Source organism: Apodemus sylvaticus, chromosome 1 (assembly GCF_947179515.1).
Source record: "Apodemus sylvaticus chromosome 1, mApoSyl1.1, whole genome shotgun sequence".
In the NCBI taxonomy this organism is placed as follows: domain Eukaryota; kingdom Metazoa; phylum Chordata; class Mammalia; order Rodentia; family Muridae; genus Apodemus; species Apodemus sylvaticus.
In genome coordinates this window covers 102,134,735-102,159,541 of record NC_067472.1, presented here as the reverse complement: position 1 = coordinate 102,159,541, position 24,807 = coordinate 102,134,735, and the positions used below count along the sequence as shown (strand labels likewise).

The 24,807-nt window shown below is 37.7% G+C and overlaps 2 protein-coding genes across 3 annotated transcripts; both read right to left on the bottom strand.

Moving 5' to 3' along the window:
• Positions 1 to 2,469: 2,469 nt before the first annotated feature.
• Positions 2,470 to 4,074, bottom strand: LOC127664122 (hemoglobin subunit beta-H0). The gene is made up of 3 exons (XM_052155996.1): positions 3,949 to 4,074; positions 3,388 to 3,610; positions 2,470 to 2,675 (listed from the first exon to the last, which is right to left on the bottom strand). Exons 1-3 carry the CDS (start codon positions 4,038 to 4,040, stop codon positions 2,547 to 2,549), a joined length of 444 nt encoding a protein of 147 aa, XP_052011956.1. The 5' UTR covers positions 4,041 to 4,074; the 3' UTR covers positions 2,470 to 2,546.
• Positions 4,075 to 6,098: 2,024 nt separating this feature from the next.
• Hbe1 (hemoglobin subunit epsilon 1) lies at positions 6,099 to 24,212 on the bottom strand. 2 transcript variants are annotated; one of them, XM_052155985.1, is made up of 4 exons: positions 24,081 to 24,212; positions 23,927 to 23,983; positions 7,070 to 7,292; positions 6,099 to 6,338 (listed from the first exon to the last, which is right to left on the bottom strand). In XM_052155985.1, exons 2-4 carry the CDS (start codon positions 23,947 to 23,949, stop codon positions 6,210 to 6,212), a joined length of 375 nt encoding a protein of 124 aa, XP_052011945.1. In that variant the 5' UTR covers positions 23,950 to 23,983; positions 24,081 to 24,212; the 3' UTR covers positions 6,099 to 6,209. The 2 variants fall into 2 exon arrangements, with proteins under 2 accessions (XP_052011945.1, XP_052011940.1); XM_052155980.1 differs by lacking the exons at positions 23,927 to 23,983; positions 24,081 to 24,212 and adding an exon at positions 7,400 to 7,754.
• Between the last annotated feature and the right edge of the window lie 595 nt (positions 24,213 to 24,807).

Below are 24,807 nucleotides of genomic sequence, written 5' to 3'. Positions count from 1 at the left end.
TTGGGAAAATGTGGTAATAGCAAAATTGCTGTTCTGAAGGAAGAGAAAAATGAATCTTTCTGTGACAGTGAAGCTGATAATGTTCATGTGCATTGAATATAAAAATAATAAAGTGAGCCATGGTGTTTCTCCCAAGCCCTTGGACCCTCTGTGTAGTTATATCCACTCAAGGTTTGTGACTTTATCCTCTGCTGCCTTCTGCTTTCTTCTCATATATTCTCATAAATGTGACACTATGTCTCCCCATTCTGTCTTGTGTCATCACCTCAGGTTGCATGCCTTCCTTCACCTCTTCATTTTAAACTTTTATATCTCTGTGATGGGTGCTAAGCATTTAAATTAATTTGGATCCATAAGGAGGATATTTTTTCTCAGTAATTCCATTAGTAAAGAATAAACAGTCTCAGTAATTTCTTGAGTCAGTCATCCTGAGACTGCTCATTCTTTACTAATCAGTTCACTCAGTGTCTTTCGTTTAGTGCTATTTGAAATTAAATGTCTAGCAGTCCACATGTCAGGACAGTGCTCCGTTCTGAGCAGCACCCTCAGACCAGGTTTTTATTATTCATTCTGAGACAGTGACTCACTGAGCTCTTATGTTAGCCTTGAACTCACTCTGTAGAACTCAATCCTTGAAACTGTGACACTTTGCTCAGCCTTTCAAGTGCCGGAGTGATAAGCAGTTCTCACCAGGTAAGTGTTATTATTTACTACTGAATAAAGTATTAACATTGAGAATTTTTTCATATAATCATGGTCCCTATTATCTAGTTTTGCCAGTATTTTATATCTTCAATACCTTCCAATTTTAAACAATCATCAAGATCTGGTTCACTGACCTTAGATGACAGAACTTTTTAGAATTTGTGCAGATGTCCCATGTATGAAATTATCATGCACCTGACCTGAGAAGTCATTCTTTCCCTATCATCCCATTGCTCATTCTGGTCACACAGAAAAGTACAGTGGTCCCATCTCTTAGCTTTCATTCCTCTTTGAGACAAGGAATGTCTTAAAAATACAAGCCTGCAGTGGCAGTTTCACTGAAACATTTTCTTAAATATGTACTGCTTTCTATCAACTTGGTCCCTTTCTTCCATGTGTTCCAGAGGACACCTGATAAAGTATCTGCTGAACAATGTTCATTTAGAGAGGGAGAGGTTATGACTCAGTGTTTAAGAGCAAATACTTCCCTCAGAGGACCTGAGTTCAGTTCTCAGCATCCATAGCTCACAACTATCAGGTGCCCTCTTCAGATTCCATATTCCCACTCCTATGAGTCTCAACTAAGGTCATCACCATGGACTCCTAGGAGCCTCTCCCTTCCCAGGTCTCTGGCACATCCTAGTAATACCCTTCACACCCTCAAATTTGACACTTTGAAGATTTCCATTCATCATTCTGGACCTTTGGCCCTCTCTCCTGTCTCTCCCCACACCTAATCCAGAAACCCTCATTCCCTTCTCTGAAACAAATGCAAATAGCCAGAGCCAAACTTTGAATGCATCTTGGGGATTCTTATGTAAGAGTTGAGGGAAGGATTGAGGGCCCCTAAGGGAATAAGAACTCCACAGAGAGACCAACAAAATCAATTAACCTGGACTGTTGGGGGATCTTAGAGACTGTACCACCAATCAAAGAGCATGCAGAGGATAGACCTAGGTCCCAGCACATAAGTAGCATATGTGTAGCTCAGTCTTCATGTGTGTTCCTCTAACAAGAGGAGGGCATGAACCCATCCATCTTTAAAACTGTTGATTGTCTGTGGAATGCATTCCCCTAAATGGGAGGCCTTATCTGGCCTCAATGTGAAAGTATGTGCCTACCCAAGCAGAGAGTTCATGTGCTGCGGGGGGGGGGGGGCGCACGGGGAAAGATGGGGGGGGGGGATACCCTAGGGAGGATCAACCCTTTCAGAGGAGAAGGGGACTGGGATGTGGGAAGGGACTGTGTGAGGGGACTATGGGGGAGGAACAGTAATGGAGATGTAAAGTGAATAAATTAATTAGTGGGAAAAAGAAAAACAAAAAAGTAAAAAAAAAATCATAATAAAAGTAAATTATTTTTTAAAATAAAGCCTAATACATTAAAGTGATTTTCTCAGGTTGCGCATAGATCTGTCTAAAGGTTTATCTTAATTAAATGACACATGTCACAGACTGCAGGCTATCATTTGCCATGCTTCTCTTCACCTGCCACCACACAATAATTTCTCCAGGGAATTAACCCATAGCTTTCCTACATGAGAATTCTTCCCAACTGTTCATCTTTCCTAGGGCCCTAGAAAAATTCTATAACAACTTTCTTCTCCTGACTTCCAACACAGTTTTCAAAGAAACTTGGGTGTCTTTCTGTGTCTCTCCCCTTCCATTTGCCCATCAACCTACTTTAACTACAAAAGTAAGAAACAGACAAAGTATGACTCATGGATTACTGAAGCGAATGAACTTTATTGAGCAGAAGCCCTGCTTTCAGAGACCAGCACAGTGGTCATGGGTAGGACACAGCTTAGGGGTATGCAGAATGCTGGACATCAGGAAAGGGGCTCAGTGGTACTTATGGGACAGAGCAGTGGCCACCCCAGCCACCAGCTTCTGCCAGGCAGCCTGCACCTCAGCTGTGAATTCCTTGCCAAAGTAAGAAGAAAGAACAATCACCAGCATGTTACCCAGGAGCTGTGAAAGGAAACACAAAAAGACACACAAAATGAGAAAAGAAGTTACAGAAAAGAATTTACCAGAAAAATAGTATTTGTAAAATATCTTCCATGAGGACTCCCCAGTGACCTATCCTCTAATGAGGAGGTTGGTTCAACTGCATTGCTCAAGGACGTTCCTTGTTCCCATTCGGTCCTCTCCTGCTTGCTCCGTATGTTTCCTCAGTTTGCCATTTTTGTCCCTTGCCCCTTTTCTCATTCACCAATGGCCTGGCTTCAATAAATGCAGCATTTCAGTGTAACTATGTGTTTCCTGGAGTTTAAGTCTCCAATAATGATGGAAGCAGGCACTATTTATGATATTAGTCATTAGGATTGTAACATTTAATAGGAAGTTTATCAAACCAATGAGAAAAATCTGTCAAATTTTCTCTCATATCTTTCCTGAAGTGTCAGTCACTAGAATCCACAGAAATAAGGTATTTCTTCTTCCCTAGAACAAAATGTCAAATTCAAGGGCTGCGTATGTGCTACCTTCTCAAATAAAACACAAAGTGAGGAGAATTCTATAACCAACTGTAAAAATCTGCTCCTTTGTGTGTTTTTGCTAGTGCTCCAGTCTTAGGATTCATATATCTCAGAGAAGCATTGCATCAACTGGCTTACATACCAAGACACTAAATATGTGTCTGAAAAACCTTTCTGAAGACATGAGCATGCTCAGAACTGACCTTGAAGTTCTCAGGATCCACATGAAGCTTGTCACAGTGCAGCTCACTGAGAGGAGCAAAGGTCTCCTTGAGGTTGTCCATGTTCTTAACCGCCGAACCTAGGGACGTCAGCACTTTCTTGCCATGGGATCTGATTCGGGGGTTTCCCATGATGGCCAGGGGAGAAGATAGGTTCCCAAATTTGTCAAAGAATCTCTGAGTCCATGGATACACAATCAGGAGCCTAAAACATAGCAATTAAAAAGAGTATAACACAAACCCCTAGAACAGTGTTTCTCAAGCCGTCTTGGGGGTCGTGACCCCTTTGAGGGTAGAATGACCCTTTCATCACAAGGGTCACCTAAGAGCATCAAAAAAAATTTACATTACAGTATCAAAATTACAGTTAAAAAATAGTAACTAAAATAATTGTTCATGGTTAGGAGTCATCACATGAGAAACTAACTGCACTAAAGGGTAGCATGATTAGGAATGTTGCGCACCACTGTTCTAGAGGAAACTGTTGGCATGCACAAGGACAATTTCCCTCCATTCTTCCCTAGTCCTGGTCGCATACCCTACCTTCCCAGGGTTTCTCCTCCAACTTTTTCCAAGTCCACCTTATCCCATATGCTTGTGATAGCCGCCTTCTCCTCAGCTGTGAAGTGAACCATGGTGTGAGGTCTAGAAGCTTGGAGATGATCTCAGGTGTGCAGAAGCAAGTGTGTTCAAGAGGCTGAAGACCTGTCCTTTTATTCTTCACCCCGGACCTTTCCCCCTTCCCCCTCCCACAGGACTCTGAGGCTATTGGTCAAGAGAGGCTGGGCAAGACCAGGGTGGGGTCCAGTTGGGTAAGGGTTAGATAGCATTCCCACTAAGATAGTGTCAAGTAGGCCCCCTGCCTCAGGGAGAGAGACCCTCCTGCTGCAGCATTCACAGCATTTACTCTCTTTCCTTCTTCCCTTCTGTTTGGTCCCTTCTTCCTACAGGATATTAGCAAGGATATCTTTCACATTCTTTTCTTTTTGGTTCAGACTTATAGGGATTAATAGATTTAAGCTGAAGCATAGGCAAGCATGGGAAAGCCTCAGTGAGACTTTTTGTAGGCATGGGTCTCAGGACCTAAATTACAGAAATATACCTCAAACTCACAAGTCATGTATTTTCTGTATATTTAGGCCATGATCTTCCTAGTCCCCAACAGCCCTAGGAAAGCAGCTCCCATTACACTGCAGTTTCTGAGTAGGAATAGATTACTGTGCTATAGTAGAACATGTCTCTACATTTATCTCCATTATACTTGTATATTCTGTAGAATATACATTATATAGAAGAATCTACTGTATATGGCATTTCCCACCATGTTAATACACTAAGCGCTGTGGATTTCAACTGGATAAGGGTAGCAGGTTGTCAGTTTAGTCTTCTCTGTGCCAATGTTAGGTTATGTACCAAAAATGCGGAATTAGTGATCTTTCCATTTGCTTCAACCAGACTCTGTCTTTACTGTTTTGTATTTTTTAGAATAACTCAGAAGTGGCATGGATATTTTCATTCAATCCACATGCACTGTCACAGCTAGGACAGAATTATACATACGAAAAATTATTCCTAGTTTTGATTTTCTAATAAAAGCTCTAACAATTTCTTTGATTTTTCTATATAGTGATGTGTTAGTACAGAAAATATAATCTGAGAGAAACCCAACTATATATTTAACATAACACATATGTGAGATAGTAGTAATGTATACAGATCTACCAATGATACCACATGAACTCCAAGTCTAGGAGAAAACATTAGTTCTGGTTCACAGGAGTATCTCCTTTCACACACACAAGCATAAATATGTACATACAGACTCATAAGACTTAAAACAATAATTTTTAAAGCTTTTTTTAAAAATTATAATATAGCTATAACACATTTCCCTTTTCTTTTCTCCCTCCAAACCCTTCTCTATACCCCCCTTACTCCCTTTCAAAATCATGTTATTTTGTCATTGTAACAATGTGTGTGTGTGTGTGTGTGTGTGTGTGTGTGTCACAGAAATCCACAACCATTCAAACCTCAGAGTTGTGGATCCCAGCCCCAGTGGATATATCTACAAAATACTCCCACACCTTAGGTTGGGAACACCTAAGTGTTCAGGAAACATTTCAGAAGGGCAAAAGATTTTAACAGCCAAAAGACCAGGAAGCTCGCTGTGATACACGTTTGCTAATATGGGTAGGGAGAACATGAGACCTCCACCATTCACAAAGAATTATGGGCAACTAAAGGATACTGAGAGCTGGAGCAAGAATCTTCCCAGGACAGAGCACACCAACTCATTACCCAATAAATGCTTTTTGGAAGACAGTTAATTCTATCTTAGATCTTAGATCTCATAAAAAGCTTTTTCTTAATGGTAATGGGACGTCACAACCTGCTGCAAGATATCACTTGTCACCCTTTTCTTCCCCCTCTACAGTAAATTTTCATATGTTCCCTACACAATGCCTTCGCCACTGAATTTCTTTCTTTTCTTTGAGAATTCTTCCTCAGCTTTGGACTCTCCCTGGGCCTGTAGAAGCCTTTCATGGCATCTACGGCTCTCTCTTGAGTCTTGCATGTTTCAGCAAAATGCCTGAGTCTTCTTGTGCTTTCCCCTTTCCACAAACACATCAAATATGTTTCTTTACCATTAAAGTAGAAAACAGTCAAGACAAAATGAATTTTTGATTACCAGGAAGAATGATCTTTATTAAACATGCTGTGTTTTCAAGAACTAGTCCAGTACTCATGTGCAGAAACAAGGCATAAGGGACACACAAGATTGCTGGACAAGCTAGAGAGAGGGCTCAGTGGTACTTGTGGGACAGCGCAGTGGCCACCCCAGCCACCAGCTTCTGCCAGGCAGCCTGCACCTCAGCCGTGAATTCGTTGCCAAAGTGACTAGCCAAAACAATCACCAGCACATTACCCAAGAGCTGTTGATGGAAAGACAAAAGAAATAGATTGGTATGTTAAATGAAGATTCAAGAAAGAATATGCATTAAAAAAACAATGAAACATTTTGAACCTATACTCTTTAACACATTCAGCATCAAAGCACCCTTAATCATCTCTGATGAGCATAGGTTCTCTATTGTACCTCTCTCTTCCCACTGTCTTGCCTGAATTCTCATACCTTCTATTCTCATCATATTTATTTGCCTCTCTTGTTATTCTCATTCTACTATTGTCTAACATCTGTAAATGCAGAATTTCTGTACTACAACTGCTCTTGGTGGAGTTTTAAAACTACCACCAATGTAAGAACAAGCCTCCATTTGTCATGATATTCACTTGGGAATTTTATAATTTTATGTTTATTGAGAAGTTTCATCTTTAAGTTGTCTCACAAGTCTTTTCCTCAACATTCATCAATAAGACCCACAAAAAGTTAAGATATTTTTCCTCTCCCAATTTCATTTCTTCTTACATAGATCTACTATTCTTTCACATTACTCTCCACAATAAACCCAACAAAATTATAACACGACAAAATTTTCTAGATGTCTGTAAACTAATTTAGGCTTCTTACAGCCATTTACTGTCACTCTGCTGAAACAAATGAGCTTTGACAGCTAAGTAAGCACTCAAACATTCATATTTTCAGCTTCTAATTTTGTCCCCAAGGCAAATCCAAAATAAATTTGTGGGATTGTCCGAGACTCACTTTGAAGTTCTCAGGATCCACATGTAGCTTGTCACAGTGCAATTCACTGAGCTTGGCCAAGGCAGACTTGAGGTTGTCTAGGTTCTTAATGGCTTCTCCAAAAGCAGTCAGCACCTTCTTGCCATGGGCTTTAACCCTTGGGTTGCCCATTATGGCAGAGGCAGAGGACAAGTTTCCAAAGCTGTCAAAGAATCTCTGGGTCCATGGGTATACAACAAGAAGCCTGTGAAGTGGAGATAAACAAGTAGAAATATAATGGATGCTCAGAATTCTTGATGTTCCTAGCTCGTTGCCCAAGGGACAACAGATGCATCAACAGCCATTTCTTACCTTCCCAAGGCTTCACCACCAACCTCTTCAACGTTCACCTTACTCCATAGACCATTGATGAGGGTCTTTTCCTCAGCAGTAAAGTTCACCATGATGGCAAGTCTAGGAGGTTGCTGGTGACCACAGGAGTGTCAGAAGCAAGTGCATACTTCTGCTAGAAATGGTGGCCTTTTATGCTTCACAGACAATGTCTGGACCCTTTGTTCTGCATTATTCTTTGAAGCCATTGGTCAGTTTGACCCATGGTCATCATGGGTGGAGCCAGGTCATGGGAGGGTCAGCAGAAACTGTGCACTGTGGTTATGATAATACACATGAGATATGGAGGCATTCTTTCTTTTTTGGCTCCTCCTTCAGCAAAAACTGCTTTGTTACACTTATTCTCGCTTCATTCTCTACTTTCCACATGTAAACTTCTAGTATAATGCTCATCTCTCTCATCACTTTTTCCAACAAAGGCACAGAGAGAGGAATTTAGCTGAAAACATTTCTAGACTTAAATAACTTTGCCATTTAGGTAAAGAATGGCTACAGTGATAAGAACAAACTCAAGAAAAAAGGAATTTGTGCTGTGGACACAGTCGTGCCAATATTACATCTGCTTCTCCTTTTCTTGGGATATGTGGTTTATAACTATATCCCCTAGATATATGTTGGCCCAAGTAGACAAAAATCATACATGGTTGCATCTAGCGAATAAATACAGTAGCAAAGGATTGACAATGGGTCTGAAGACTCGATTCCAAAATACGACAACAGGGAGTGAGAGCGTAAAGAAGATGAATGAAATAAGTTCTCATTCTGTGACTGTACAGGGTCCTCTGACCAGCCCTCTCTGGACCTTAGCTTCATTGGTAATATTGCTCCGATCTCTTTCCTTGTTTATTTCCATATAGATATTTCTCATCTGTGAGGTGGGACTGAAATAACTTTAAAGTAGGCCTTGTGATCCAACTGAGGAATGAGTGAGTTGATTCATCAATAACCTTGAGAAACATTTGTGGACAGTCAATGTTTATTATAGCTAAAGGGTGGTTAGTGGGCTTGATTTCTACTCTCTTTCTGGAATTATTATCTAGCTCTTACATATTGGACCTGAAATTAAAAGCCTACATTTGTATGTGTTTAACTGCATCTATGTGCATGAAGGATAGTTTTTATACCATCCTATTTAATCTTCATCTAGCACAACAATTCTCATTATACACCTTTTATTTAAATGAAGGAAGAAAGACATACAAGCAATACAACTGCAAGGTAAGAGAACTGTTGGCCAAGGGAGGAAGGATCCAGATTTTTTCACAGTTCATTTTTCCTATCTATAGGAAAGTTCTCCTCCATGCTGCCTCTGGCCAGTTCTGCATGTATTTCTTTCTTTTACCTCTCTATCGCTTTCTGTACTCCTTATAACCCTAAGAGTCTCTTCCAACACTTCCATTTTGTTTAGTTTAGTTCTGTTTATGTTTTATGTTTATGGGTCTTCTGTGGCCCAAGTTCTAATTACTGCCTATTTTTTACTAAGCAATGTGGTTTCTGTGTTTCAAGTCTTTGTGTTCCAAATTTACCCAGGACATTCTCTATAACTTTTGGCTTGCCTTGGCTTTTATGATGATTTCTTATGTATATAACACAGCCATTTTTGACACATGAGAACACTTCTCCTTGTCTTTCTCCTTGTTGCAGGAGCTTTATCTAGTTTAAAGTCTCCCCAAATTGGCATTATTACAAACCATTGAATCTCTGCCCCACTCTCAGTTTTTGCTCTAATTATCTTTTGGTTTCAGATTCTAACACATGGCCAATATAAATGTGAAGTTATCTTTTCATGACGTAGATTAATTTAGCTGACTATTAGCTACTAAATAATGTACATAAAAGTGTGCACATAGGATTGACTAGAATATGGATGCAGTTACCTTATACATGTTGAAATAGCTATGTTTGGTGTGACTTAAGCACACTGCCTTATGAACACATTAGATTAACAAAAAGATCCATAGTTACCATGGTACCCACTTCATGTAGACTAAAAGTAAGGATATCTGTAACAACTAGAGAATAATATTTTTAAAATGCTCCGTGGGTCCAGTTTAAGGCTTTCTTACCTAGAATAGACAGCCTAGGAAAACAGTACTCTAGGTTGAGAAAGATGTTTGATTATTCAACTTTGAGACTGAATGGCTGTCAGCCTGAGTGGCTAACAAGACCCTTGTCTCAAAACCCCAGGACCAAGAGGCTCAAACAGTATAGTGTTTACCTAGCATGTACAAAGCTCTGGGAATGGATCCAATCCTTATGGCTGCTACAATCTTTTTAAAAGAAAAAATCAAATGCTATACTAATTTTAGATGTTATTATCATGGAAATTTTTAAAATGTATTGTTTGTAGTAAAATAGGCCCTTTGATAAAAGTTTTTAGTGTTATCCAAGAAAAAATAGTCTCTAAGTTGTTCTTCATAAATAGTTTTAAAGTAGAAAAAAATGTGAGTGATGTTTCTGAACAAGAAAAAGATGTTTTACAATTCTTATTAAAAGAAACAGTCAACAGGGTAGTGGGAAGGGGTGGATGGGGAAATAGGGGGAGGGAAGAGGGTTTATGGGACTTTTGGGGAGTGGGGAGCCAGAAAACTGGAAATCATTTGAAATGTAAATAAAAACATATATTGAATAAAAAATAAAATTAAAAAGAAACAGTCACTCTGGTTCAATTGTATGTCTCCATTTATTTCCCCAGAACAGCAATAAATTGGCTAGAGTAAGTCTCTTAGGTGTGGCATTAGCCAGAAATGACTTACACACTAATAGCAGCAAAGTGCCATCCATGCAGAAATCCACTAAACTTTCAAGAACATGCTGTGGACAATGTCAGAGACACTTCATGCACCTGCCTCATGATTTGAAGATGAGTTGTAGGGAGAGCTGTGTCTCATTCTTAAACTGAATTCCCTCCCTTTTCAGTTCAGAACAGACACCTGCTTGACTGACCTCCAGGGCTACACTGAAAAACCAGAGAAGTGTCTGGTGCTTAATTACCAAGAGTTTTTACTAGGAAGAGAAAATAGAAAACCATAGTCAGCAAAGGTAGTCTTTGTTTCCTTCATCTATTGAGCTTGAAGTTTATACTTGAATCTGGTAACCTGGAAAAAGTCATAAATGCCCTATTTTCTCCTATAAATCACTTCTTTTTCTTGGTTACTTTGACATTTTAAAAAATGTTATACAGTATTACTACATTTATTATATAATGCATTTAACATAAACAAACTGATATGTAAAAGTGTAAAACATTTAAATAGTTCTCCAAAGCAAAAATAAAAAATGTTTCCATCTAAGGCAGGTTACTTTGTCAGAAGGAAGCATAGAGATGAGTCATTTTGTTGAAGACTATTTCATTTTTGTCAAGCTATAATTTATTGTCATTATTTAAATTCAAACAAACAAGTCAGACTGTATCCTCTAACAGTCTATTTGCTTATCATCTCCATGGCATTCTTTTTTTTAACTTTGGGTCCTTGAATAAATAAAGTTGACTGTTTTCAGGATTAAAATTCACCTGTGTATTTTATAAACTAAGATCAACTTACCCAAACACTCTGGCATAGTAAAACGCATAGATCCTTTTATTAGGTAGGTCTTTTATATTTTCAATATTCCCTTCATTTTACACTGCTTCAGTTTATACCTTAGGGAATAGACAAAACTTTGTTTTAGCTAGCTAATTATATCAAAGAATAACTAGTGAACTTAATTAAAATGAAGCCCCTCTTAAGTATGCACTAACTAAATAATTTGAAAAATGTCTAAATAAAGTTGGCTCAAAGGCATACTGATTTGCAGAGATTAGAATTCTATGGTTAAATTTTTTACAAGGCTTTATTGTGTGCTTAGGGTCCATCCATACTTCTAGCTTACAAAGTGAATTTGGTAGTTTTTTGATGTGGTAATTTTTGAAATCTATAAAAAAGGAAAAAAAATAATATTATCTAAGCATGCCTCTTCAGCATTTGCAGTGTCCTGGGTGGAAGTTATAGCTTAGGTAATTTCTGAGCTGTAAACTCACATCTTTGTGGGAAAAGATAAAGATATGAGGATTGACCAAGTAAACAGAGATTAAATAATAATCACTCTGGCAATGGCCAGAACCTGTCCCTTAGCAAGATCATCCCGAATGGGCACTGTGAGAAACTGAGACCCTGTGCTCGATGTTCCTGAGGTTGGTAATATTTAATGATTGTTCTCACCCCAAAATTCATAGCACAGCAAAGTTATTCTAAAGGTAAGTCATCTCAGCCTCTAGCTTATTGAAGCTAAGGCATCTATGAAGAGAAGAAGCTTTCCTTTTACAGGATTCTGGACCGAGGTGCCAAGAGAACAATTCTCAATAATCCAGCCTCATTCAAGCCTGTGTTACAGTTTCTGACTGGAACAATCTTCTTCCCTCCATATTCTTCATTTTTCTTATTTTTTTCTTCTTTCTTTTTATCCTTGTTTATCTATATAGGGGTGTAAAGCTTTATTTTATTTTAATAAACAGAAGTAGAAAGAACTGGTGTTTTTCTTCTTCTGGGACTTGGGCTAGTGACAGGTGGGTGGGGTCAGAGGCTGTGGTAACAGATAAGGGCCAGAGCTGCACAGAGCTGAGTCAAGGTTGGGCCCTCTGTGAGATGGGGTAGTCAGAGTGTTTCGCTCCTGCCTTCTTTGTCCCATCACTGCTCCTTCATGAGTAGATAAGAGGGGTGGGTTATGGGAGAGTGTTTGAGGAACTAGCTTAGGAAAGCCTGATAAATACATTTTATGTAATACATATAAAAGTATATAGATATTGTTATAAATGTGAGGCTATCACCAACATTTTCAAAGATACCATGGCAATATAATTATGAAAGCCACAGAGGTAAGAAAATAAATAAATCACATTCTCAAATTTCAACTGAGATGTAATCTGTTCAAAAAAGAAAACAAACAATCCAGATGATCAAAAGAGGGGCTCAAAATATTATAAAGCAAAATATTATTAAATTAGCTTCAGAGCAAGAAATTTTTAACTGTTATCTTATTAAGTCCGATATGTAATAAAAAAAATTAGTAATTAAGGAACTTGGCTAGTAGAAAACTGTAGAAAACAACTGTTTCCTATTGGCTACCCATACTTTGGACCTGAAATGCTTTCTCCAGACCATGGCTCTACTTTCCCTAAAGGAAATGAATAAAAATAATAGCTGTTGGCACAATGCTAGTCTCATAATTTATATATATTGCAGGATGCCTGCCATGATTGCATACACTCATGCTCTCAGTAATGCATGCTAATTTCCAAACTGGAGTATATATTAATATAAGAATTTTGAGGCTGAATAAGTAGTAACTTTGTGTTAACCTCTATTCATGCCTGGTCATTATAATCATGACCTCAGAAATACCTTGGAAGTTCTACTAGATTGGAAATTAGAGAAATTAAAAATCATCTTTGCAAATTTTTCTATATATTAGCCAAAACAATATCAGGCAATATCCCTCGTGGATGGTAACTTCTAATCCATGGCTTTTTAGCTGGAAGAAGTTTATACTTTCTTGAAGAGAGGAAACTGTATGATGTCAGAACAATCAAAGGAAATACATCTGTGCAGAGAGGGCCTTTGGTACAGAAACAGTAGCCTCTAGAGTAACAAAGGAGGACTAGGTGCTTCCTTTTCTTCCTCCAAATGTACATTTGTACCCCAAAGTATCACCTGTCTTTCTGGTTGTAGACCTACATCTTTGATGAATTCCTCTCATGCTCACAATGATGTAAGAATGGTAGAATTCCACTTAACCAGTGTTTACAATACTGATTCTAACCTAAACTAAGGTTCTGTGCTACAATACAGGGTACATGAGAACTTGGCAAGGAACTACTTAGTAACAGATCCAATGACCCTAACTCCAACAACACAGGCTCTTTTCTTTTTCTCTTCTAGACCAACCTTTTCATAAGCTTACTACTCAGTTAAAACAGGTCAGAAAAGAAAACAGGATACCAGTGAATGTGTGCAATGAATATACAAGACTATTTTGAATAGCATTTGATTGACAATTGCATATTTTATGAACAAAACTTGTGTGTGTGTGTGTGTGTGTGTGTGTACTAAAATGTATGATTCTGTTGCTTCTAGGTATGAGACTTAATAAGCTTTACATTTCTAAACACTGGTTGTGTTTTAACATCTAATAAGGATCATGGAAATAATTTTTAACCAAAAAATAAAATATTCTAGGTTATGTCACACAGGAAGGCAGAGTCCCCTTTTCTTTGTAATGCTGGTGGAGGTAATGTTTTCTTCAGGTAGCAAACTTCTTTTCTTTCCACCTTCCCTGTGGACTTCCTCCTGGAGACCCAGATAGCACTGATCACTCACAGCTGAAAACATCTGGCCACACACCCTAAGCCTCAGCATTACTCAGCATGACTCAGCACTGCTATGCTCAAGCTAGATGCTGTCTCAGAGGACCAAACACACCCAAAGGGTGGAGGGTAGAGAACTGACTCAGCCTGGGTCCAGCTAACTTCCTCTGTGCTTGAACTGTGCTACTGCAACAATTGAGATCTATAGACAGAATATGAAAAAAAAAGAAAACTGGAGTTTACTTAAATCACAGGTGGGAGCTGGAAAAAAGTAGAGGGTTATTAATGTGTAGGAAGTTTAGTAGCCAACCAGGAAATGTTTGTGGAACACCTGTAATATGCTGACACTAACATCAATGCTTGAGGAATAAGTGAGACTAACACATCTCACTTTTGTCCCAGAAGTCCTGATCAAACCTAACAGTTAATCATAATTCAAGATTGTAATATATTCTGTACTTGGTAGAGATTATAATGTTGGAAATCCATGTCCTTCTCAGTGCAGATGCCTTTTAGAAAGTAAGGGATGGATAAAAAGGACATGTAATACAATGTAATGACCATAAACTCTGTTTCTCTTAGTGAGCAGCCTTTTACTCTCTCTCTCTCTCTGTTCAGAGCAAGGTGTGGGAACTAGTCAGTCAAGATGCACTGACTCAGTAGATGTATTATAGCCAGAAACCCCACTGAGTAGGAACAGGCAAGGCAACTTCCTCCTTTAGCACAGGCTATTCTCCCTTTCACAAGACTTTTCTTAACCCTACTCAGTTAAAGTAGGTCAGATAAGGAAACAGGATACCAGTGAATGTCTGCAATGAATACAAGCCCATTACTAGTGAAACTAAGCCATCAGTGGTCAGTGTTTTAGTTGAATAGAAAGTAGAGGAGGTCACACCTTTAGTTTAAGACTACAAGAGGCAGAGACAGGCAGATCTCTGTAAGTACCAGTCAATCCTGATCTATGTAATATGTTTCATGCAAGCATGGCTGTATAGTAAAATCCTGACTCAAAATGAAGGAAGAAAAGAAAAAAGGAAGAAAAGAGGAAGGATGGAAAGAAGGAAGGAAAAGGGTGGGCCTACTTATCCTAGAAATATTACCTACTTCCTATGTAAACTTGAGCAATTTGCTTTGCTTCTTCAAGTTGTAAAACACAGAATAATAATATAACTTAGAATAAAAGGACTATAAGGATTAAACTTGTTGTTTATAGAGCTAGGAACATAGACACACTTGGTAGATGTTAAAGATAACATTATTTCAAGTTATATGTATTTATTAGGTTCACAAGTCACGTTAAAATTGTGGTAAAATGTATTTGGGGTATTTTTAATTTTCAAAATTAAGTCCATTTTTATTTAGCAGATATACATGTGACTCCTATCATATCTTTTTAGAGAAAATACAAGTTCCTATATGAATTTTAAATGTGTTGAATTGTGTAAATTTATACTGAGTATCTATTTTGTTCTTAAGCAAGAGCTCCAGGCAAGGGAAGAAGATAGGATTACAGTAACTTTAAAATTCCCCTTCAGCCAAAGCTTGGTTCTAGGCCCTTCTATTTGTATGGTCTTGAAGAATTTACTTGTCCCTCAAATTTTCAATCTCTTTTTACAAAATGGAGAAAGTAGGGTTAGGGTTTCAATTCTGGATGTCTCTCCCAGGCTGTATTTGAATACTTAGTCCACAGCTGGCATTACTATCTCTGCTATCACTTGAATTTCTAACTTAAGCAGATTCACTTTACTATAAAACAGTATTTAAGTCTCGAAATACAACTTCATAGGAGATATTTGATTATAAATCATCTGCAGGAACTTCTGGTCAACCTTTCTATTCAGCACTCCTATTTACCCATTTTTCTTTATCTCTATTCAAGTTTTCTTCTTTCTAACCTGACCCTGATCAGTAGGGATTTCCCCAGACAATATGAAGCCTTTAAGTTTAGCTTCAGAGGAACAATGGTAGCTGAGAGCACTGGCCTGACAAGAATGTCTACAGGCCTAGTATTGGGTTCTTCCATTCTCATTGAAGATGAGAATAAAAATATGACGCACAAAGTTACTTTGAAGCTGTTAGTATATGAAGTAAGATATATACTAGAAAGACATGAGGCTACTCTACTGCAAGACTGTGCAAATATAGGGTCTAGTAATATTTTGTCTCACGTCAAGTATTCCTATTGTAACAACACAGCATGCTGCCTCTCTTGGTTTATTAAGGTTTTTGGACCTGACCAGAGGTAAAATACCACATAGACATGCACTGAATGGGTAGATTTATGTGCTTTGGGGATAATGAGGCTTTAAGTTAATGTCAATAAATGGGAAGTCACTTTTAGGACAAAAAAATCAGTGGTGGAACTTAATGCATGCTCAGTCTCCTAAAGCCAATTTGCCTTTTGGCCAAGGGCTCATAAGACAATTTGAGCATTTATGGCCTCTAGTTTTCTTTTAAAAAAATGTACCTATAAATAATCATCTGTAAAAACTTCTGTGATTCAAGAGAGTATCCCTTTTTATTCTAGATATTTTCGACATGTTTTTACATTTTTTCTCATACTTTCCTATGACATATAGCCATGACTAAAAAAATGGAAGATACAAGTATGTCTTAGACTCTATTATTTATGTTATTTTCATTAATTTTTGAGACTTTCCTACAGTATATTTACCCTCTCCTCTATCAGGCTTCACAGATATGCTCCTACCTCCTTACTCTTTCTATATTTATTTAGTATCTTGTTCTTTATTGTATTAAATCTTTTTAATAACTCCATAAATCCAATTCAATCCCATTGGTGTGAGGCCATCCACTGGAGGGTAGGTGAACTACTTGGAAGCCACACCCTTCAAGAATGGACTCTTCCTCCTTATGAAGTCACCAACTGTCAATAGATTCTCCATTAAAGCTGTTGAGCCTCTCTGCACTCCATGCTAGAGGGTAACTGGCTTGGTCTATTTTATAAATGTAGGTTTAGTATTTATTAAACATGAAGGTAATTCTGTAAGCTAATGAAATGTATTTGCTTGCTTTTTTTTAACATTAAGAATGACATTTTTCCTTAATATTTGGTATTGTAATACAGACAACATCCTCAATATTTTTCAACTGATCATTTGGAATTTTACAATCATCCTGCTAACAGTGCTACCTCACATAAACACATAGTATAAAAAGGTAGGGTATGTTTATGGCTGCCTGGCCCATCTCAAATCTTCATGAAGTAATTGTTAGAAGAAGTGATCAGGAAGATGTTTGTATTTCTACTTTCTTGAGCCCAAAATAGACAATTTTCTTTGTGTCTTGTTGTTACAGGAATATTCTTCAGTGGGAACAGAAATGACCATGTTTTTTCATTTTGGGGAGATCTAAAGGCTTGGGACAAAGATATCTCCTCTTTGGTTCTCAATATCACATGCCCACCAAGAAGTAATACACTATACATAACACAAAATATAGTACACTTTGGTTATAATCACTAGTTCATTTTTATACACTTTTAGAAATTCACTCACACTATTATTTTTGTGTTCCTTCCTCATCAATAAAGAAGACAACAGTTCATTTCAATCATGAATGCTGTCCTGAGCATAAATAAATTCATAATACTGATAAAATTACATTATAGCAACTAGTATTCAAAATCATTGGATTTAGTTGCACGTGCATCAGAGAATTTAAGTATCATAAAATTACAATGGCAAATGACATGTGGAAATATTTTAATTGAGTACTATCCTTAATTTTTCTTTAGTCTGAATCATTGTATCTTCAAATACAGGTTTCCAACTCCTTGACATATCAAGTTCTTCTCAATTCCTGCTGAGGTCCCTAAGACTCTTGTATGCCTATGAATCTTATGTGTCTTTGCATCATGACAGCTTCGGTATTAGGAAGGTGTTCTCGGTTTTCAAAATGGCTAATGGTGGTCTCCAAGTTGGTCTGTGGACTTAGGTGAAGTACCTGGTTAAATGGTCCAAATCTGGCAGGGTATAGGTTTGTTGTTATTGTTTTTCTTTTATAATATCCAATTCATTGCTAATTAATCATAAAACTTTGAGGCTGGAATTAGAATTCTTAGAGTGTCTCATTATTTTCTCTAACTTAAATGCTGTTTAGATCTCCTAGTTCTGAAAAATACTAAAGTTCTTAACTGAACTGTTGGGCACTGATCTGTAGAATTGTGTCTTTCATTTCATCATCAAATACCCACTCAGGATAGGAATGATTGTGACCCTGACTATTATAAATGATGAACCTAAAAAAATAAGTCATGGGGTTGTTTTCACACATCTGAGAGAACTAGAATTTCATGTGGTAGGACATTAAAAAAAATGTCATATGCTTTTTCTCCCCACCCTTTGTCCCACTGCTCTCGTGTTCATGTCTATCTTTTCTGAGAGTCACAGACTCCATGACTCCACCCTGAGCTGAAACCCAGACCTGGTCATCTATCCGAGCCAGCATGCATGTGACCCTTTTTGATAGCAGGCAGCTAGCTTCAGATGTATACATGTGGGACCTCTGATAGACACATCTTCCAAAGCAGCATCTCTCAGTCCCTAGGAGGCCTAGGGTTTGCTGAGTCAAAGTTCTTTGTAGTAGGTGCCCTAGAAACCTGTGCTCCCAATTTTACACTTACAGACCTTCTGTTTTTCCCCTCCATCTGTAATCAGGCTCCTCTTCTTCAACTAACCAACTGAATCCTCATCAGGACAATAAGGATCTCTCAGCAGCAGCTTCAGTCTGAACAGTGACTGGTATTTCCCCAGAAGTTTTGACCTTGGGAAAATGTCTTAGCTCTTCTGAGCTCACTCTTATTTAAAAAAAAAAAACATATTACTGGTGTCTATTCATAGAGTAAATTGAAAACAGCAAGAACTAAATTCTTAGATTGTATACAGTACAAAAGACTTCAATAAGTAATAGTTGATCTTATCATCTACTAATCTCTGTCCTCACAAACCTCATCCATTGTCCACTTTTACTATTGTTTTAGAGTGAAACAACTGTGTTCTTTCTTAATGAAGTGGTTCTCACATGGGCCATTTCAACAATGTTAAGAATGATGGGGGAAGGCCAAGGTCAAAGGAATGGGCTAGTTGGAAAACGTAAACTCACTACCTCTCAGAAACTGAAAACAAATTATAAATGGCTTCCAGATGCCAGACACTTTAAAAATCTCAGTCACCAAGGAAAGCAATTTGTAGGAAGGAACCATGCCTAGTTTAGTGTAGAGTACAGTAGAGTAGTATAGAGAAGAATACAGTAGAGTAGCAGTAGAGTAGGGTAATGTAATGTAGTAGTAAATGTAATATAGAGTATTGTAATATAGAGTAGTGTAGTATAAAGTAGTATAGGGTACAGTAGTGTAGAATAGTGCAGTATAGAGTGCTGTAGTATAAAGTACTGTAGAGTAGTATAGTACAGTATAGCATAGAATTGTATAGAGTAGTGTAGAGTAGTGAAGTGTAGTGTAGAGTACTATAAGAAGAGTACTATAGAGTAGTGTAGTATAGTGTAGTGTAAAGTAGTAAAGAGTAGTGTACAGTACAGTAGTGTACAGTAGTAAAGAGAGTAGTACAGTAGTGTAGTGCAGTGCAGAGTAATGTAGTGTAAAGTACTGTAGAGTAGTATAGTATAGTGTAGTGTAGAGTAGTATAGAGTAGTGCAGAGTAGTGAAGTATAGTGTAATGGAGAGTACTATAATGGAGAGTAATATAGAGTAGTGTAGTATAGTGTAGTGTTGAATAGTGTTGTGTAAGCACTTGTTGGCATCCACAATAGTGACTGGGTGTGGTGACTGTATATGGGATGGATCCCCAGGTGGGACAGTCTCTGGATGGTCTTTCCTTCAGGCTCTGCTCCACACTTTGTCTCTACATCTCCTTTTATGGATATTTTATTGTCCCTTCTAAGAATGACTGAAGCATCCACACTTTGGTCTTCCTTTTTCTTGAGCTTCATGTGGTCTGTGAATTGTATCTTGGGTATTCCGAGCTTCTGGGCTAATATTCACTTATCAGTGAGTGCATATCATGTGTGTTCTTTTGTAATTGGATTACCTCACTCAGGATGATATTTTCTACTTTCATCCATTTGCCTAAGAATTTTATGAATTCGTTGTTTTTAATAGCTCAGTAGTACTCCATTGTTTAAATGTACCACATTTTCTGTATCCATTCCTCTGCTGAGGGACATCTGGGTTCTTTCCAGCTTTTGGTTATTATAAATAAGGCTGCTATGAACATAGTGGAGCATGTGTCCTTATTACATGTTGGAGCATCTTCTGGGTAGATGCCCAGGAGTGGTATAGCTGGGTCCTCAGGTAGTACTATGTCCAATTTTCTGAGGTACTACCAAACTGATTTCCAGAGTGGTTGTCAATGCTTGCTGACAGGAGCCTGATATAGCTGCCCCCTGAGAGGCTCTGCCAGAGCCTGACAAATACAGAGGTGAATACTCTCAGCCAACCATTGGACTGAACACAGGGTCCCTAATGGAGGAGCTAGAGAAAGGACCCAAGGAGGTAAAGAGGATTGCAGCCCCATAGGAGGAACAACAATATGAACTACCCAGTATCCCAAAGCTCCCAGGGACTAAACCACCATCCAAAGAGTACACATGGAGTGAGCCATGGCTCCAACCACATATGTAACAGAGATGGCCTTGTTGGACATCAATGAGAGAAGATGCACTTGGACCTGTGAAGACTCAATGCCCCAGTGTAAGGGAATGCTAGGACAAGGAAGCAGGAGTGGGTGGGTTGTTGATCAGGGGGAGGGGAGATAGGATAGAGGATTTTTGGAGGAGAATAAGGAAAAGGAATAGTATCTGAAATGTAAAAAAAGAAAATATCTAATAAAAAATAGTGTAGAGTAGTATAGAGTAGGGAAGTATAGTGTAGTGAAGTGTAGTGTAGTATAGTGTAGTATAGTGTAGAGTAGTGAAGTGTCATATAATGTAATATATGTAATATAGTGTAGAACAGTGTAGGCTCTTGACTCATTCTTCATATTTTATGAGGTCTCTGAAGCTCCAAATGACCTAGATTCTTACCTGCTAGAGCCCTGACTGTGGAGAAAGAATTATAGTTTCTGCTTAATTCAGAACTAATTGGTCTGTTTCTCTATTAAATTCAATGTATCCATTTAATAATCTGGTTTATCTCATCAAAAAAGCAAGGGATAATCCTTCTGTGCCTTGTCCTATGGCTCTCATTGGAGATATGATCAACTTAGAATTAAATGTCATGACATGTGGCTTTTTATACCTATATGAATATGGGACCTTATCAAAACTAGTCCTTATGGGACGCTTCACCCATGGGTAAAACAGACTATCATAAGGATGAAGGGGAGATTGTGAATTTTCAACTGAGGCCATTTGTTTTGCCAGGTATTATTTTTTTGTCTTTCGAAACAATGGTTTTATTCACATGCATTTTACATATATATCTGCATAGATACTATGGTGTTTATCTGTAATCTCAGTACTCCTGTGGTGAGATGGTACACAGAGACAGGAAAATTGCCCTCAAAATTTATGCACTAAATACACTGTAGAACTAAATACACAGGAATAACAAAGATCCTATTTTGACAATGGGAAAAGAAAGAACAAGGTCCAAATCTTTACTTTGATCTGTACACATGAGCAATGGTATGCATGCACCTGCATTTATACACATATGATACATATTACTAATAGTAACGGCAATAACTGACACAGTTAATAGAGCTTAAAACTTAAATTCCAACATCCTGAAGAGTAAGTGGCATGAAGTAGATAAATGTTTTAGAAAAAGGAACTGGAAAATGCAAGAAGAGTAGTTGAGAGATGAATTTAAATCCCATTATTTGTATGTGTCTAAGTGTCTGGATATACTGGGGAAAATTAAAACACTGCTTTCCTAACTGTAATAAAATAAGAACATCAATAGTATTTACTTTAGATAATTAAAAAGTAGCCAACATGGTCATTTATCCAAAACATTTTTAGTATTTTCATAAAATGAGCCTTCAGTAAACATCAATTTTATTATTACTGTACTATTTCTAAAAGAAGACTAAAATGTGGTCTAAAAGAATTCTTAGTGGTAGTCAAAATAATTATATATAAGTACAATTTTAGCAGCCAATGTTTCTGGAGCATTTACCATATATAAGGTACTACTGTAAATGCTGTATAATTAATCCAAGCAATTTTCACAATAGTCTTAACAGGCTTGTTAAACCCTATGGAGCATTAGGAGTTGGTTTAATACTATGTCCATTTAGAGGTGGGGACAGGTGAAGAGTGTAATAGTGTAAGAGTCCCAAGGAGTGGATAACTACCCACAAATGTCTTGTGGACACAGCAGGGGAGCCACACATATGAATTCGCAGCAGCTATGACAGTATCTATAAAATCTGAACAAACCCAACACAGACAAAATTCCGGAATAGAAAGTGAAGCACACAATCCCACCCATAGTCATAGGGCTATTAGCAATCCTTAGCTGCTGGGAAAGTAGGGGGCTCTCTAAGAGGGTGGAGCCCCTGATAAGTCTACCAAGCTCCAGTGGAAGACTACATCTCCAAGAATATTTTTGGCAGCACAAATTGCTCTTGAATTTTTGGGGTTTTTTTTGTATTTAATGACAGAAATTTGAGTGAATAAGAAGGTGGCTATTAATCTGAGAACAGTTGGGAGAGTGGAGATAGTCAAAATATTTCATAAGACTTCCAAAGAACTAACAAAACAATTTAAAAATATTCTTAGAACTCAATAAAATAAAATAGCAAATAACATATATGGAGAAAATCTATATAACACATGAAGGAACTGAAGCACATAGCTAGTTAACAAGAGCTCCCGAATCTTCAGCACCTCCGGTGATCTGATGAGAATCTTGACCAACGTTCTCTATTAAACCTCTGTGAAACAAAGGGTTGGAATTTAAAAAATGACCCATTGGAAATTAGTATTGTGGGAGAGGGAGTTCTATCCTTAAGTTATATGAGAATAGAAAGGGGAGTCATCTTCTGTCCTCCACCTTGTGAAGCACCCACATATCTAGTGCTCAGTAGGCTTGATGTATCAAGGGAATTTCAATAAATAAGAAAAACCTTTGTGCAGGCTGCCAATAGAGGGTCTCCAACTCAGGGACCTTCCTAGTGTAGGAAATGAGGCAGTTCATGCATTTAATTGATGAAATATATGTTGAAAAATATCTTTTTTATTGGTAAACTACTGTTTTTTATTTTTATTTTTTCTATATTCTTTGTTTGCATTCCAAATGCTTTCCCCTTCCCCAGCTCCCCCCTCCCCACATGTCCCATAAGCCCTCTTCTCTCCACCCATTCTCCAATCACCCCCCTCTCTTTTCTCTGTCTTGGTACTCCTCTACAATGTTGGATCAAGCCTTTCCAGGATCAGAAAAATATCTTAAGAATAATTTACTAGTGCCCTTTACTTTCAGAAGAAACTAAAGGTCAAAAAGGCTAGAGACTGTCTTAATGGTGTTACATTTATCATGGGAATTCCTGAGCTAGGATGCAAAGTTCTTGCCTGGCTGGCATGTGCATTTACATGAAGTTCCTGCCTCTAAATCTGCTCACCATGAGAGAAAGATCAGAAGGAATTAAACACACATACACACACATACACACACACACACCCCAAAACAAAACCTTTCAAACTGGTTTCCATGGCACAGTCTGGGCTGTATAGACATCTAGGTATTTCTTTAAAAATAAATATACAACTTAAATACAAGAGAGCAAACGCCCATTTGGTAATTGGGAGGCCAAGGCTCTATAACCTGGCCTCCTGGTTCGGTAGATAGTATTATCAGAGGCTTGGCACAATCTCACTCCCTTTGCTGTAGGTGGGAGGGTCACAATCTAGGAAAGGGTAGGGGAAAGTCATCTCATTCTGACATTGCTGCTAGGTGTAAGAGAGGGCAAATTGTTCATGATCTGTAACCTTGAGACATGGCTACCCTCACCTACAAGAAAAAAACCAACATTGTGCACCCTCCATGCCTACTATTAAATAAAAGATATAAAAAGTTATTTTCACTGAATACAGTTCTATCCCAAATCTCACACACACCGCAAAAATGCTTCATTTTTTCCTAAACTTGATAACAGACTTACCATAACAACTTAATTGCATTCATTTGTGTCAATTCATAACATTTGATTTTTATGGCTCTGAAAAAAATCACATTCTATTGAGTAAATACAATACAAACTAAGACATTAACAATAATAGCTTTGAGCCTGTACTTTCTGTCAAATATAGACATACCAGGACTGGAGAGAGTGATGGCTCAGTGGTTAAGAGCATCTGTGGCTCATGCAGATGACTTGAGTTTGGTTTAAAGTACCAGTAGGCTAGCTCACAACTGTCTGGAAGTCTAGATACATGGTGTCCAATGCCCTCTTCTGACTGCCATGGACACTAGGTACACCCATGTATACGTACACACATTCAGGCACAACACTTATGCACATAAAATATAAACAAACAAACAAATAAATAAATAAATAAATTTAGAGCATAGAAATACTATAAAAATAATCCAATGGTTGTTATAATGTATAAAAACATCTTTAGATGACATGTGGTATAAAAATTCAGAAAATACATTGAAGCATTTTATTTTATTTATTTTTTAATCCTGTTTATTCTTTGAGTATTTCAAATATTAATACTCTTTTTAGATCATTTGTCTCTCTCCTTTCTCCAATTCCTCTTAAATACGCCCCACTTATTCTCAAATTCACGCCATATTAGTCATTAATTATTACTTTATAAATAATATAAAATTGTGTATATTATATACATGTTTGTAAATACATTCAACTGAGCTCATTTAGAGCTGCTGTGATGTGCCTAAAATGGCTCATTTTAGACTAACCAGTCAAGGAACTCATCTAATTCTCTCTCTCAGTAATCATTAATTTCAGGAGCTCTCCTTCGACAGGTACTTTTAGTGCCTAATTCCTAATACTACCTTGGTTATTTGAAGAAA